This window comes from Dendrobates tinctorius, unplaced genomic scaffold (genome assembly GCF_039654945.1).
Source record: "Dendrobates tinctorius isolate UK_male_01 unplaced genomic scaffold, ASM3965494v1 ptg000063l, whole genome shotgun sequence".
In the NCBI taxonomy this organism is placed as follows: Eukaryota; Metazoa; Chordata; class Amphibia; order Anura; family Dendrobatidae; genus Dendrobates; species Dendrobates tinctorius.
In genome coordinates, this window is record NW_027361731.1 from 31,386,733 (window position 1) to 31,399,990 (window position 13,258).

General features: G+C 50.9%; 1 protein-coding gene across 6 annotated transcripts in view; it reads left to right on the forward strand.

The window, feature by feature from the left end:
- Positions 1–12,887, forward strand: part of ABCC3 (ATP binding cassette subfamily C member 3) — a 75,530-nt gene extending 62,643 nt beyond the window's left edge. For 2 of the 6 annotated variants that reach the window (XM_073579814.1, XM_073579816.1), the window contains 18 exons: positions 422–548; positions 1,306–1,482; positions 1,558–1,725; positions 5,637–5,820; positions 6,661–6,766; positions 6,850–7,000; positions 7,084–7,291; positions 7,724–8,034; positions 8,834–9,033; positions 9,535–9,569; positions 10,251–10,368; positions 10,537–10,663; positions 10,739–10,840; positions 11,032–11,178; positions 11,254–11,412; positions 11,829–11,995; positions 12,242–12,436; positions 12,577–12,887. In XM_073579814.1, the coding sequence (XP_073435915.1) occupies positions 422–548; positions 1,306–1,482; positions 1,558–1,725; positions 5,637–5,820; positions 6,661–6,766; positions 6,850–7,000; positions 7,084–7,291; positions 7,724–8,034; positions 8,834–9,033; positions 9,535–9,569; positions 10,251–10,368; positions 10,537–10,663; positions 10,739–10,840; positions 11,032–11,178; positions 11,254–11,412; positions 11,829–11,995; positions 12,242–12,436; positions 12,577–12,688 (2,794 nt within the window). In that variant the 3' untranslated portion in view covers positions 12,689–12,887. Of the gene's footprint in view, positions 1–421; positions 549–1,305; positions 1,483–1,557; positions 1,726–5,636; positions 5,821–6,660; positions 6,767–6,849; positions 7,001–7,083; positions 7,292–7,723; positions 8,035–8,833; positions 9,034–9,534; positions 9,570–10,250; positions 10,369–10,536; positions 10,664–10,738; positions 10,841–11,031; positions 11,179–11,253; positions 11,413–11,828; positions 11,996–12,241; positions 12,437–12,576 lie in introns of those variants that run through there. The other 4 variants (XM_073579815.1, XR_012233020.1, XM_073579817.1 and 1 more) reach the window with 4 other exon arrangements.
- Positions 12,888–13,258: the final 371 nt, after the last annotated feature.

A 13,258-nucleotide genomic window follows, 5' to 3' on the forward strand; every position in this document is an offset into this window, starting at 1 on the left:
CCCAGTAGAACATAATGCAGCCCCCCTCAGAGTATAATGCAGCCACACACATACACACAGTATAATGTATCCCCCTCATAGAGTATGATGCAGCCCCCAATAGAATATAATGCAGTCCCTCTCATATAGTATAATGCAGCCCCCTAAGAGTATAATGCAGCCCTCCTTAGAGTATAATACCGCCCCCCCCAGAGTATAATGCAGCCCCCCTTCATGGAGTATAATGCAGCCCGCTCAGAGTATGATGCAGCCCCTCACACAGTATAATGCAGCCACCCCTCAAAGTGTAATCCGGTCCCCCTCAGAATATAATGCAGCCACAGACACACAGTATAATGCAGCCCCCGCAGAGTATAATGCAGCCCCCACAGAGTATAATGCAGCCTGGGCCTCTGTGACCCTCAGTCTCTTTTCCCCGCAGCATTGATCTGCTGGTCCCATCCGGGTCGCTGGTCGCCATCGTCGGTCACGTCGGCTGTGGAAAGTCTTCCCTGGTGTCAGCCCTGCTGGGCGAAATGGAGAAGGTGGAGGGCGAGGTGGCAGTGCGGGTGAGTATCAGTCAGTGATTGTGCCCAGCTGAGGGGTTTGTCGCACTGTTCTAGGGCAGGATGGTAACAGCGGTGTGGGTGGATATCCGGCAGTGATGGTGCACAGCTAAGGTGATGTCACACTGTGCTAGGGCAGGAGGATACTGGCAGCAGTGCAGATGGGTACCAGTCAATGATTGTGCACAGCTAAGGTGATGTCACACTGAGTTAGGGCAGGAGGATGGTGTCAGCGGTGCGGGTGGGTTCAGGTCAGTGATGGTGCACAGCTGAGGTGATGTCACACTGTGCTAGGGCAGAGGGATGGTACCAGTCAGTGATGGTGCACAGCTGAGGGGGCGTTACACTATGCTGGGGCAGGAGGATGGTGGCAGCATTGCGGGTGGGTATCAGTAAGTGATGGTGCGCAGCTGAGGTGGCGTCATGCTGTGCTAGGGCAGGAGGATGGTAGCATCGGTGCAGGTGGGTACCGGTCAGTGATTGTGCACAGCTGAGGTGATGTCACACTGTGCTAGGGCAGGAGGATGGTAGCAGCGGTGTGGGTCTGTACCGGTCAGTGATAGTGCATAGCTGAGGTGGCGTCACACTGTGCTAGGGCAGGAGGAAGGTAGCAACGGCACAGGTGGATACCGGTCAGTGATGGTGCACAGCTGAGGTGGCGTCACACTGTGCTAGGACAGGAGAATAGTAGCAGCAGTGCAGGTGGGCATCGGAAAGTGATGGTGCACAGCTGAAGTGGCATCACACTGTGTCCCCGCAGGGCTCGCTTGCCTACGTCCCTCAGCTGGCCTGGATACAGAACTCCACCCTAAAGGACAACATCCTCTTCGGTCGAGCCGAAAATGAAAAGAATTACAAGAAAGTTCTGGAAGCCTGTGCTCTCCTCACCGACCTGGAGGTGCTGCCGGGGGGTGACCAGACCGAGATCGGCGAGAAGGTGAGGTACAGGGCTGCTCTCCTGAAATCCTTTGTGCTGCACTGAGCTGTGGCTGATCTCCCGCTCCCCCCGCAGGGTATCAATCTGTCAGGAGGGCAGAAGCAGAGGGTGAGCCTCGCCCGCGCCGTCTACAGCAACGCCGACGTCTTCCTGCTGGATGACCCTCTGTCCGCCGTGGATGCTCATGTGGCCAAACACATCTTCGACAACGTGATTGGTCCGGATGGCCTACTGCGCGGAAAAGTGAGTGACGGGGCCGGGGCCATCAGTGTACCGGGGATTCATCAGTTTACTAAGGAGCTATCCGTGTACCGGCGAATCATCAGTGTACCAGGGATTCATCAGTGTACCGGGGATTCATCAGTGTACTGGGAAGCCATTAGTGTACCGGGAGCCATCAGTGTACCGTGGCCATCAGTGTACCGGGGATTCATCAGTTTATTATGGAGCTATCAGTGTACTGGGGGCCATCAGTGTACCGGGGATTCATCAGTGTACCGGGGATTCATCAGTGTACCGGGGATTCATCAGTGTACCGGGGATTCATCAGTTTACTAAGGAGCTATCAGTGTACTGGGGGCCATCAGTGTACCAGGGATTCATCAGTGTACCGGGGATTCATCAGTGTACTGGGAAGCCATCAGTGTACCAGGGATTCATCAGTGTACCGGGGGCCATCAGTGTACCAGGGAGCCATCAGTGTACCAGGGAGCCATCAGTGTACCGGGGGCCATCAGTGTACCAGGGATTCATCAGTGTACCGGGGGCCATCAGTGTACCAGGGAGCCATCAGTGTACCGGGGATTCATCAGTGTACTAGGAAGCCATCAGTGTACCAGGGATTCATCAGTGTACCAGGGATTCATCAGTGTACCAGGGATTCATCAGTGTACTGGGAAGCCATCTGTGTACCAGGGATTCATCAGTGTACCGGGGGCCATCAGTGTACCAGGGAGCCATCAGTGTACCGGGGATTCATCAGTGTACTGGGAAGCCATCAGTGTACCAGGGATTCATCAGTGTACCAGGGATTCATCAGTGTACCGGGGATTCATCAGTGTACCGGGGATTCATCAGTGTACTGGGAAGCCATCAGTGTACCAGGGATTCATCAGTGTACCAGGGATTCATCAGTGTACCAGGGATTCATCAGTGTACTGGGAAGACATCAGTGTACCGGGGGCCATCAGTGTACCAGGGATTCATCAGTGTACCAGGGATTCATCAGTGTACCAGGGAGCCATCAGTGTACCGGGAGCCATCAGTGTACCGGGGATCCACCAGTGTACCGGGGATCCACCAGTGTACCGGGGGCCATCAGTGTACCGGGGGCCATCAGTGTATCGCCAGGCCAGTGTATCTAATCCATAATGTGCAATAGTCTACTGAGCCGTGTATCTAATCCTATCCTGTGTGATACTGACTGCTGAGCCGTGTATCTAATCCTATCCTGTGTGATACTGACTGCTGAGCTGTGTATCTAAGCCTATCCTGTGTGATATTGACTGCTAAGCCGTGTATCTAATCCTATCCTGTGTGATACTGACTGCTGAGCCATATATCTAATCCTATCCTGTGTGATACTGACTGCTGAGCCGTGTATCTAATCCTCTCCTGTGTGATACTGACTGCTGACCTGTGTATCTAATCCTATCCTGTGTGATACTGTCTACTGAGCCGTGTATCTAATCCTATCCTGTGTGATACTGACTGCTGAGCCATGTATCTAATCCTATCCTGTGTGATAATGACTGCTGAGCTGTGTATGTAATCCTATCCTGTGTGATACTGTCTGCTGAGCCGTGTATCTAATCCTATCCTGTGTGATACTGACTGCTGAGCCATGTATCTAATCCTATCCTGTGTGATACTGACTGCTGAGCTGTGTATCTAATCCTATCCTGTGTGATACTGACTGCTGAGCCGTGTATCTAATCCTCTCCTGTGTGATACTGACTGCTGAGCCGTGTATCTAATCCTATCCTGTGTGATGTATGCTGAGCCGTGTATCTAATCCTATCCTGTGTGATACTGACTGCTGAGCCGTGTATCTAATCCTATCCTGTGTGATACTGACTGCTGAGCTGTGTATGTAATCCTATCCTGTGTGATACTGTCTGCTGAGCCGTGTATCTAATCCTATCCTGTGTGATACTGACTGCTGAGCTGTGTATCTAATCCTATCCTGTGTGATACTGTCTGCTGAGCCGTGTATCTAATCCTATCCTGTGTGATACTGACTGCTGAGCCGTGTATCTAATACTATCCTGTGTGATACTGACTGCTGAGCCGTGTATCTAATCCTATCCTGTGTGATACTGACTGCTGAGCCGTATATCTAATCCTATCCTGTGTGATACTGACTGCTGAGCCGTGTATCTAATCCTATCCTGTGTGATACTGACTGCTGAGCCGTGTATCTAATTATCCTGTGTGATACTGACTGCTGAGCTGTGTATATAATCCTCTCCTGTGTGATACTGACTACTGAGCCGTGTATCTAATCCTATCCTGTGTGATACTGACTGCTGAGCCGTGTATCTAATCTTATCCTGTGTGATACTGACTGCTGAGCCGTGTATCTAATACTATCCTGTGTGATACTGACTGCTGAGCCGTGTATCTAATCCTCTCCTGTGTGATACTGACTCCTGAGCCATGTGTCTAATCCTCTCCTGTGTGATACTGACTGCTGAGCTGTGTATCTAATCCTCTCCTGTGGGATACTGACTGCTGAGCCGTGTATCTATTCCTATCCTGTGTGATACTGACTGCTGAGCTGTGTATATAATCCTATCCTGTGTGATACTGACTGCTGAGCCGTGTATCTAATCCTATCCTGTGTGATACTCTCTGCTGAGCCGTGTATCTAATCCTATCCTGTGTGATACTGTCTGCTGAGCCATATATCTAATCCTATCCTGTGTGATACTGACTACTGAGCTGTGTATCTAATCCTATCCTGTGTGATACTGTCTGCTGAGCCGTGTATCTAATCCTATCCTGTGTGATACTGACTGCTGAGCCGTGTATCTAATCCTATCCTGTGTGATACTGACTGCTGAGCCGTGTATCTAATCCTATCCTGTGTGATACTGACTGCTGAGCCGTGTATCTAATCCTATCCTGTGTGATACTGACTGCTGAGCAGTGTATCTAATCCTATCCTGTGTGATACTGACTGCTGAGCCGTGTATCTAATCCTATCCTGTGTGATACTGACTGCTGAGCCGTGTATCTAATTATCCTGTGTGATACTGACTGCTGAGCTGTGTATATAATCCTCTCCTGTGTGATACTGACTACTGAGCCGCTTATCTAATCCTATCCTGTGTGATACTGACTGCTGAGCCGTGTATCTAATCTTATCCTGTGTGATACTGACTGCTGAGCCGTGTATCTAATCCTCTCCTGTGTGATACTGACTCCTGAGCCATGTGTCTAATCCTCTCCTTTGTGATACTGACTGCTGAGCTGTGTATCTAATCCTATCCTGTGGGATACTGACTGCTGAGCCGTGTATCTATTCCTATCCTGTGTGATACTGACTGCTGAGCTGTGTATATAATCCTATCCTGTGTGATACTGACTGCTGAGCCGTGTATCTATTCCAATCCTGTGTGATACTGCCTGCTGAGCCATGTATCTAATCCTCTCCTGTGTGATACTGACTGCTGAGCTGTGTATCTAATCCTCTCCTGTGTGATACTGACTGCTGAGCCGTGTATCTAATCCTCTCCTGTGTGATACTGACTGCTGAGCCGTGTATCTAATACTATCCTGTGTGATACTGACTGCTGAGCCGTGTATCTAATCCTCTCCTGTGTGATACTGACTCCTGAGCCATGTGTCTAATCCTCTCCTTTGTGATACTGACTGCTGAGCTGTGTATCTAATCCTATCCTGTGGGATACTGACTGCTGAGCTGTGTATATAATCCTATCCTGTGTGATACTGACTGCTGAGCCGTGTATCTATTCCAATCCTGTGTGATACTGCCTGCTGAGCCATGTATCTAATCCTCTCCTGTGTGATACTGACTGCTGAGCCGTGTATCTAATCCTCTCCTGTGTGATACTGACTGCTGAGCCGTGTATCTAATCCTATCCTGTGTGATACTGACTGCTGAGCTGTATCTCATCCTCTCCTCTCAGACGCGGGTTCTGGTCACACACGGTATCAGTTTCCTCCCACAAGTTGATCACATCGTTGTGATCGTGGACGGTCAGATCTCAGAGACAGGATCCTACCAGCAGCTGATGAGCCAGAACGGCGCCTTCTCTGAATTCCTCCGGAACTACTCCTACGATGACAACGTGGAGGAGGAAGAGCTGACGAGTAGGTGGCAGCCCCGACACCCCACAACCCTACGCCTGACATCCCCGCACGTGACAACCCTGCTCCTGACATCCTTACCCCGCACATGACGACCCCACACTTGACATCCTAACCCCGTGCGTGACAACTCTGCACCTGACATCCTAACCATGCACCTGACATTTTAACCCTGCACGTGACAACCCTGCACCTGTCACCCTAACCCCGCACTTGACAACCCTGCACCTGACATCCTAACCCTGCACCTGTCACCCTAACCCTGCACGTGACAACCCTGCACCTGACATCCTAACCCTGCACCTGTCACTCTAACCCCGCGCGTGACAACCCTGCTCCTGACACTCTAACCCCGTGCGTGACAACCCTGCACCTGACATCCTAACCCCGCGCGTGACAACCCTGCACCTGTCACCCTAACCCTGCACCTGACATCCTAACCCCGCGCGTGACAACCCTGCACCTGACAACCCTGCACCTGTCACCCAAACCCCACACTTGACAACCCTGCACCTGACATCCTAACCCTGCACGTGACAACCCTGCACCTGACAACCCTGCACCTGTCACCCTAACCCTGCACCTGACATCCTAACCCCGCGCGTGACAACCCTGCACCTGTCACCCAAACCCCGCACTTGACAACCCTGCACCTGATATCCTAACCCTGCACGTGACAACCCTGCACCTGACATCCTAAACCCTGCACGTGACACCCCACATATGACAAATCTACACTGACAACCCCACACTAGACAGTCTCACAACATGAGATCCGACCACCCCCAAACCAGTGCGACTTTCCATCTGATAGCCCTGTATCTGACAACTCCTTGCTTCAAGTCCAGGACAAGGAGGAAGTCCTTCTGGCGGAGGAGACGCTCAGTAATCACACGGATCTAGTAGATAACGAGCCCATCGCTAACGAGGCCCGGAAGAAGTTCATCAGGTGCGGATTGGAGGAGTGACAGCACCGGGGGGCGCTGCGTCCTCTGCGGCTCCGCTGTGACCCCTGTAACCCTTCCCCTCCAGGCAGATCAGCGTCCTCTCCTCTGACACCGAGCCATCACACGCCATGTCGACACGCAGAAAACTCTGCGAAAGGAAATTGTCAGAAACAGCCACATTGAAGAAACCCCAGATGGAGAAACTGATCCAGACAGAGACTACAGAGACCGGGAGGGTGCGAGCAGCAGTCCTGCGTACAGAAAACGGGCCGCAGTTATCAGACCACTGATGTAACACAATATGCGTTGTGGCCCTCAGGTGAAAATGACGGTGTTCTGGCAGTACATCAAGGCGCTCGGACTCGCGGTCTCCATCTTCATCTGCTTCCTGTACTGCTGCCAAAACGCGTCGGCCATCGGCGCCAACGTATGGCTGAGCGACTGGACCAACGAGGCGGTCATCAACGGCACGCAGCAGAACACGCAGTGGAGAGTCGGGGTGTATGCCGCACTGGGACTGCTCCAGGGTAAGGTCACGGGTGAGGTCGTGGATGAGGTCATGGGTGAGATTGTGGATGAGGTCATGGGTGAGATTGTGGATGAGGTCACGGGTGAGATTGTGGATGAGGTCACGGGTGAGATTGTGGATGAGGTCACGGGTGAGGTTGTGGATGAGGTCACGGGTGAGGTTTCGGAAGAGGTCATGGGTGAGGTTGTGCATGAGGTTCTGAATGAGGTCACGGGTAAGGTTGTGGATGAGGTCATGGGTGATGTGGATGAGATCACGGGTGAGGTTGTGGATAAGGTCATGATTGAGGTTGTGAATGAGTTTGTGGGTGAGGTCGTGGTTTAGGTTGCTGGTGAGGTCATGGATGAGGTCGCTGGTGAGGTCCTGGATGACATCGCGGGTGAGGTCGCAGCCACACATCCAGATGTCTCACGTGTTCCTCTTTTATCAGGAGTTCTGGTCATGGCGTCCTCGTTCACCCTGGCCATGGCTGGCATCAGCGCGGCCCAGAAGCTGCATGAGGCGCTGTTGGATAATAAGATGCATACGCCGCAGTCCTTCTACGACATCACACCCATAGGACGCATCATCAATCGTTTTTCTAAGGACATTTATGTCATCGATGAAGTCATCCCCCCGACTTTCTTCATGTTCTTGGCCACATTCTTCACCTCACTCTCCACCATGATTGTCATCGTGTCCAGCACTCCTCTCTTTGCGGTGGTCATTATACCGCTAGCCTTCAGCTACTTCTTTGTACAGGTGAGTGCCAAGCCTATCAAGAAAGCATTTCCATGGGGGCCGCAAACTCAATTTTCACCACCAGAAGGAGACAAATCTCATCATGTATCTCTGTATCCAGGAAGCACCCCCTAGTGGTGGCTGCAAACAGGATTTTATCATGTTATCTCTGTATATAGGGAGCTCCCCCTAGTGGTGGCTACAGACAGGACCTTATCAGGTATCTCTGTATACAGGGAGCTCCCCCTAGTGGTGGCTGCAGACAGAATCTTATCATGTATCTCTGTATACAGGGAGCTCCCCCTAGTGCTGGCTGCAGACAGGATCTTATCATGTATCTCTGTATATAGGGAGCTTTCCCTAGTGGTGGCTGCAGACAGGATCTTATCATGTATCTCTGTATACAGGGAGATCCCCCTAGTGCTGGCTGCAGACAGGATCTTATCATGTATCTCTGTATATAGGGAGCTTTCCCTAGTGGTGGCTGCAGACAGGATCTTATCATGTATCTCTGTATACAGGGAGATCCCCCTAGTGGTGGCTGCAGACAGGATCTTATCATGTATCTCGGTATACAGGGAGCTGCCCCTAGTGGTGATGGCAGACAGGATCTTATCATGTATCTCTGTATACAGGGAGCTCCCCCTAGAGGTGGCTGCAGACAGGATCTTCTCATGTATCTGTATACAGGGAGCTCCTCCTAGTGGTAGCTGCAGACTGGATCTTATGTATCTCTGTATACAGAGCACTCCCCCCGCCTGTATATATCACCTTATAGGAATGAGAGGTTTTATATAAGCATTTCTGACTGTCTCTGCAGAGATTCTACGTGGCCACATCCCGTCAGCTGAAGCGTCTGGAGTCCGTCAGCAGGTCTCCCATCTACTCCCATTTCTCAGAAACCATCACCGGGGCCAGCATCATCCGGGCATATGGACGCCAAAGCAGCTTCGTCCAACTCAGTGACCATAAAGTGGATGAAAATCAGAAAAGCTACTACCCGGGCATAACGTCCAACAGGTGCGGAGCCCTGTGTGCATGATGAGGGCGGACATTATGTGTTGTGGGGGCTCTTCCTGCTGCTTTTCTTTCTTGCTGGTGTGAGGCAGTGACCGGTGTCATATGTGAGGGTCGCTATGTGTCCTCCTTGTTGTGCTCAGAAGCGTAATAGATCCACTGGAGTGCCTTGTGGTCACAGCAAGTTGCCTTTGAGTCACAAGGCAGCATAAAAGTAAGTTTGAATCTGGTCAAGTTATTTTGACGAAGGAGCTTGTTCAGGTCCGGTCCGCCTCCTTCAGCACAGATCTTATAAGTGGCCTATGGCCACAGATTGGAGTGAAGGAAAAATAAAACCCTGCAAGAGGGTTTTGGGTGTGTCAGTTTTGGTCTTGCCAGCAGACAGAGCAGGTGGTCTGTAGAGCACTGCCTGTGTGAGGCAACACAGGGCCAAGTGGAGCCAAAAGGTCTGGCATCACTGCATACACGGCAGTGCGGTCGCTCACTGTCTTTTTGTTTTCCCAGCTGCGATCCGGAGGATACAACATGCTGTGCACTGTGTGAGTTTTGTTGGACATTAAACACGTTTTGTTTTTGAACTTTCTTGGGTCACTGCCTCATCACTGCACAGCATGGACACCGCTGCATTACACTGGCAACTGGAGTAAATTCCCCCATCCCTGTGCCCTCCTGCCTATGTCCGCTGGCGCTGCAGGTTGTGTGGTCGCACTGGCACAAGTGCAGGTGTAAGAGTTGCAGCACTGTGAGGATCCACTGCTCTGGGGGTCCGCATGTGAGGGGCCCGTCCTCTTAGCATGGATATTGCGCACTGTTCTGGGGGTCCACAGGTGAGGGGCCCATCCTGTTAGTGTGGATATTGTGCACTGCTCTGGGCGTCCACAGGTGAGGGGCCCATCCTGTTAGTGTGGATATTGTGCACTGCTCTGGGCGTCCACAGGTGAGGGGCCCGTCCTCTTAGCGTGGATATTGCGCACTGTTCTGGGGGTCCGCAGGTGAGGGGCCCGTCCTCTTAGCGTGGATATTGGGCACTGCTCTGGGGGTCCGCAGGTGAGGGGCCCATCGTCTTAGCGTGGATATTGGGCTCTGGTCTGAGGGTCCCCCGGTGAGGGGCCCGTCCTGTTAGCGTGTGCGGCTGTGACATGCACTTTTCGGTCACTTTCTGCTATCCTGCCCCTTTGCTGACTTTCCCTTTCTCTCTTTCTTTTCCTCCGTCTCTTCAGCCTTTTCTTGCTCTGTCGCCATCTGCATGAATGGAGCCGCCACATCCGCTTCTCTATTTCTGTGCCGCTCGTTCAGACTCTGTCCTCGCGCTCAAAATCTGCTTCATTGTATTTCCAGGTAAAACATGGTGCAATTGTATTCACCCCAACCCCCCACCCGTGTTCGAGAGGTTTGTGCCCCCATCTGGCCGCTATTTTCTTAGCGCAGATTTATGATTGAATTCTAGATGATACGAAGAGAAAGTTATGGAAAGTTGTGAGCTATCCCGGGTTCTTATCGTTCCAGGTGGCTCGGAATCAGGGTGGAGTTTGTCGGAAATTGTGTCGTCCTTTTCGCTGCTCTCTTTGCTGTGATTGGTAGAGAGAATCTGAGTCCTGGGCTCGTGGGTCTCTCGGTATCTTACGCCTTGCAGGTGGGTCCCGTCTTCATATGGACCATGGATGGTGGCAGAACTCCTCAAGATCATCGCCATTTTTTTTTTGTTAAGGTCACCATGTCATTGAACTGGATGGTGAGGATGACCTCTGACCTGGAGACCAACATTGTGGCCGTGGAGCGCGTCAAGGAATATTCCGAGACGGAAACAGAGGTGAGTTCTTCACTGTGAGCAGTAGACATGTGTCCAAGATGGACGATGTCAAGATCCCTAGAAGAGAGTGACCTGTAGGCTCTAAGAAGCCTCTACATGAAACACAATGCTTCCATCAATCCCCCGATGGGAGATGATAGAGCCTAGGATGTTGTATTCTGCTCACACCGGCTCCTACCTTCTGACTGCAGGCTCCATGGAGCATAGAAGATAAGAAACCTTCAGCAGACTGGCCAAGCAGAGGGGAAGTCGAGTTCTCAAACTACTCAGTCCGCTACCGGCCCGGATTGAATTTGGTGCTGAAAAACTTAAGCCTCAGGGTGAAAGGAGGAGAAAAGGTAAATATAAGATTATTACATGACAGGTTGGAGTAAAAATCCAGGTTTTTATATAACTTGTTAAATCATTTACAGGTTGGGATCGTTGGAAGGACGGGAGCCGGGAAATCTTCCATGACACTCTGTCTCTTCCGGATCTTGGAAGCAGCGGAAGGACTCATCAAAATTGATGGTGTGAACATCTCGGAGATTGGGCTCCACAACCTTCGGTCTATGCTGACCATCATCCCTCAGGTAGGCTACCAACTTGTGGCATAGCTGGTACTTAACGGGCTTCAGAGCGCAGGCCCCACGGACCTTCAGTCTGGGACCTCATGGACCGCCAAGCTGGAGCCACATGGACCACCAAGCTGGAGCCACATGGACCTCCAAGCGGTTGCCACATGTACCTCAAAGCTTGAGCCGCACGGACCTTGGAGCTGAAGCTACTCCACAAGGACCTCGGAGCTCAAGCCACACGGACCTGAAGCTGTGTGGACCTCGGAGCCAGGACCTCATGGATTGCCGAACTAGAGCCACATGGACCTCCAAGCAGTTACCATACGCACCTCGGAGCTGAAGCCACGCGAGCCTCATAGCCGCGACCGCATGGAGTAGTATTTCAATGTTTCTTGGTATGATAACACCCTCTTATGTTTGTGTTTTTGCAGGACCCAGTTCTTTTCTCAGGGACCCTTAGAATGAACCTTGACCCCTTTGATAAATACTCTGATGATGATCTCTGGAAAGCACTGGAGTTGTCGAATTTAAAAAAGTTTGTTTCCAGTCAAACTGAGAAGTTGGACTACGAATGTTCAGAAGGCGGCGAGAATCTCAGGTAGGGAAGTCTTCTGCTGGGTCTGACTTCCTCCAATCCACGTAAAAACATAAAACATTGCAGCTCATCCCTGCTAATTCATAGGGTGCAGAAAGCTGATAATGCAGCTGCTGTATGTAGGAACTTGGCAAAATGTAACAGGGAGAACAAAGCCCTCAGTCATATCGACGACCTGAATGGCTGAAATTGGCAACCAGAATGATTGTCACCGGTAGCCACGTCTGCTCAACTTCTGCTTTTCCTCAGCGTCGGTCAGAGGCAGCTTGTGTGTTTGGCCCGCGCACTCCTCCGCAAAACTCGCATCCTGATCCTGGACGAAGCCACCGCTGCCATTGACCTGGAAACCGACGACCTCATACAAATGACCATCAGGACGCAGTTTGAGCACTGTACGGTCCTCACCATCGCTCACCGGCTCAACACCATTATGGATTACACTAGGTAGGTGTGGGGTACCCCTGAACCCCATATTTTATACTGCTCTGCGTCATGAGGATGTCCCATGACCGCCCCCCACCTCCACCTCCCGCCGCTCAGACGCTCGGCTATTACTTCTCATTCTGTAATGATTTCTGTTTCAGGGTTCTGGTTCTAGACAAAGGGAAAATTGCTGAATTTGACACTCCGACCAATCTCATCGCAGCCAGAGGGATATTTTACGGGATGGCCAAAGACGCCGGACTGGCCGCCTAGAAGGTTTTCTATCTTATTATTAGCAGGTTCCACAATAGACGGAAAGTTCATCACTCGGACTGTAATCACTGGACTGATATTTTATGTAACGGAGCAGACACTTTTATTACCACAAACATTTGTACCAGAAAAAAAATTATTTAATATTGAAAAAAAACACTGAAAACCAAAAAATACAATAAAGGTTCTTTTTTTTTTTTTTTTTTTTTTTACTAATGTCATCGGTAAAACTTATACCAACTACCCATATATAATTATATACCGGAGACGCCATATACTATCACAGTCCTACACCACCAAGAACATTATTCTAAATGTCTTCACCATGCTAGCCCACCAGGAATATCAACCCCCATCATACACCATTCACCATCACCAATATTACTCTATATACTGTAGCTTCACTGCCCTAGACCACCAGGACATTACACTATAAACATCCATCACCCTGGACCACCAGGACTATTACCTGATATACCTTCACTACCCTTGTGCTCCAGAAATATCACTGTAAGAACTCCAGACCCCTGGAATATTAACCTCACTACTCTAAAACACCAGGAATATTGC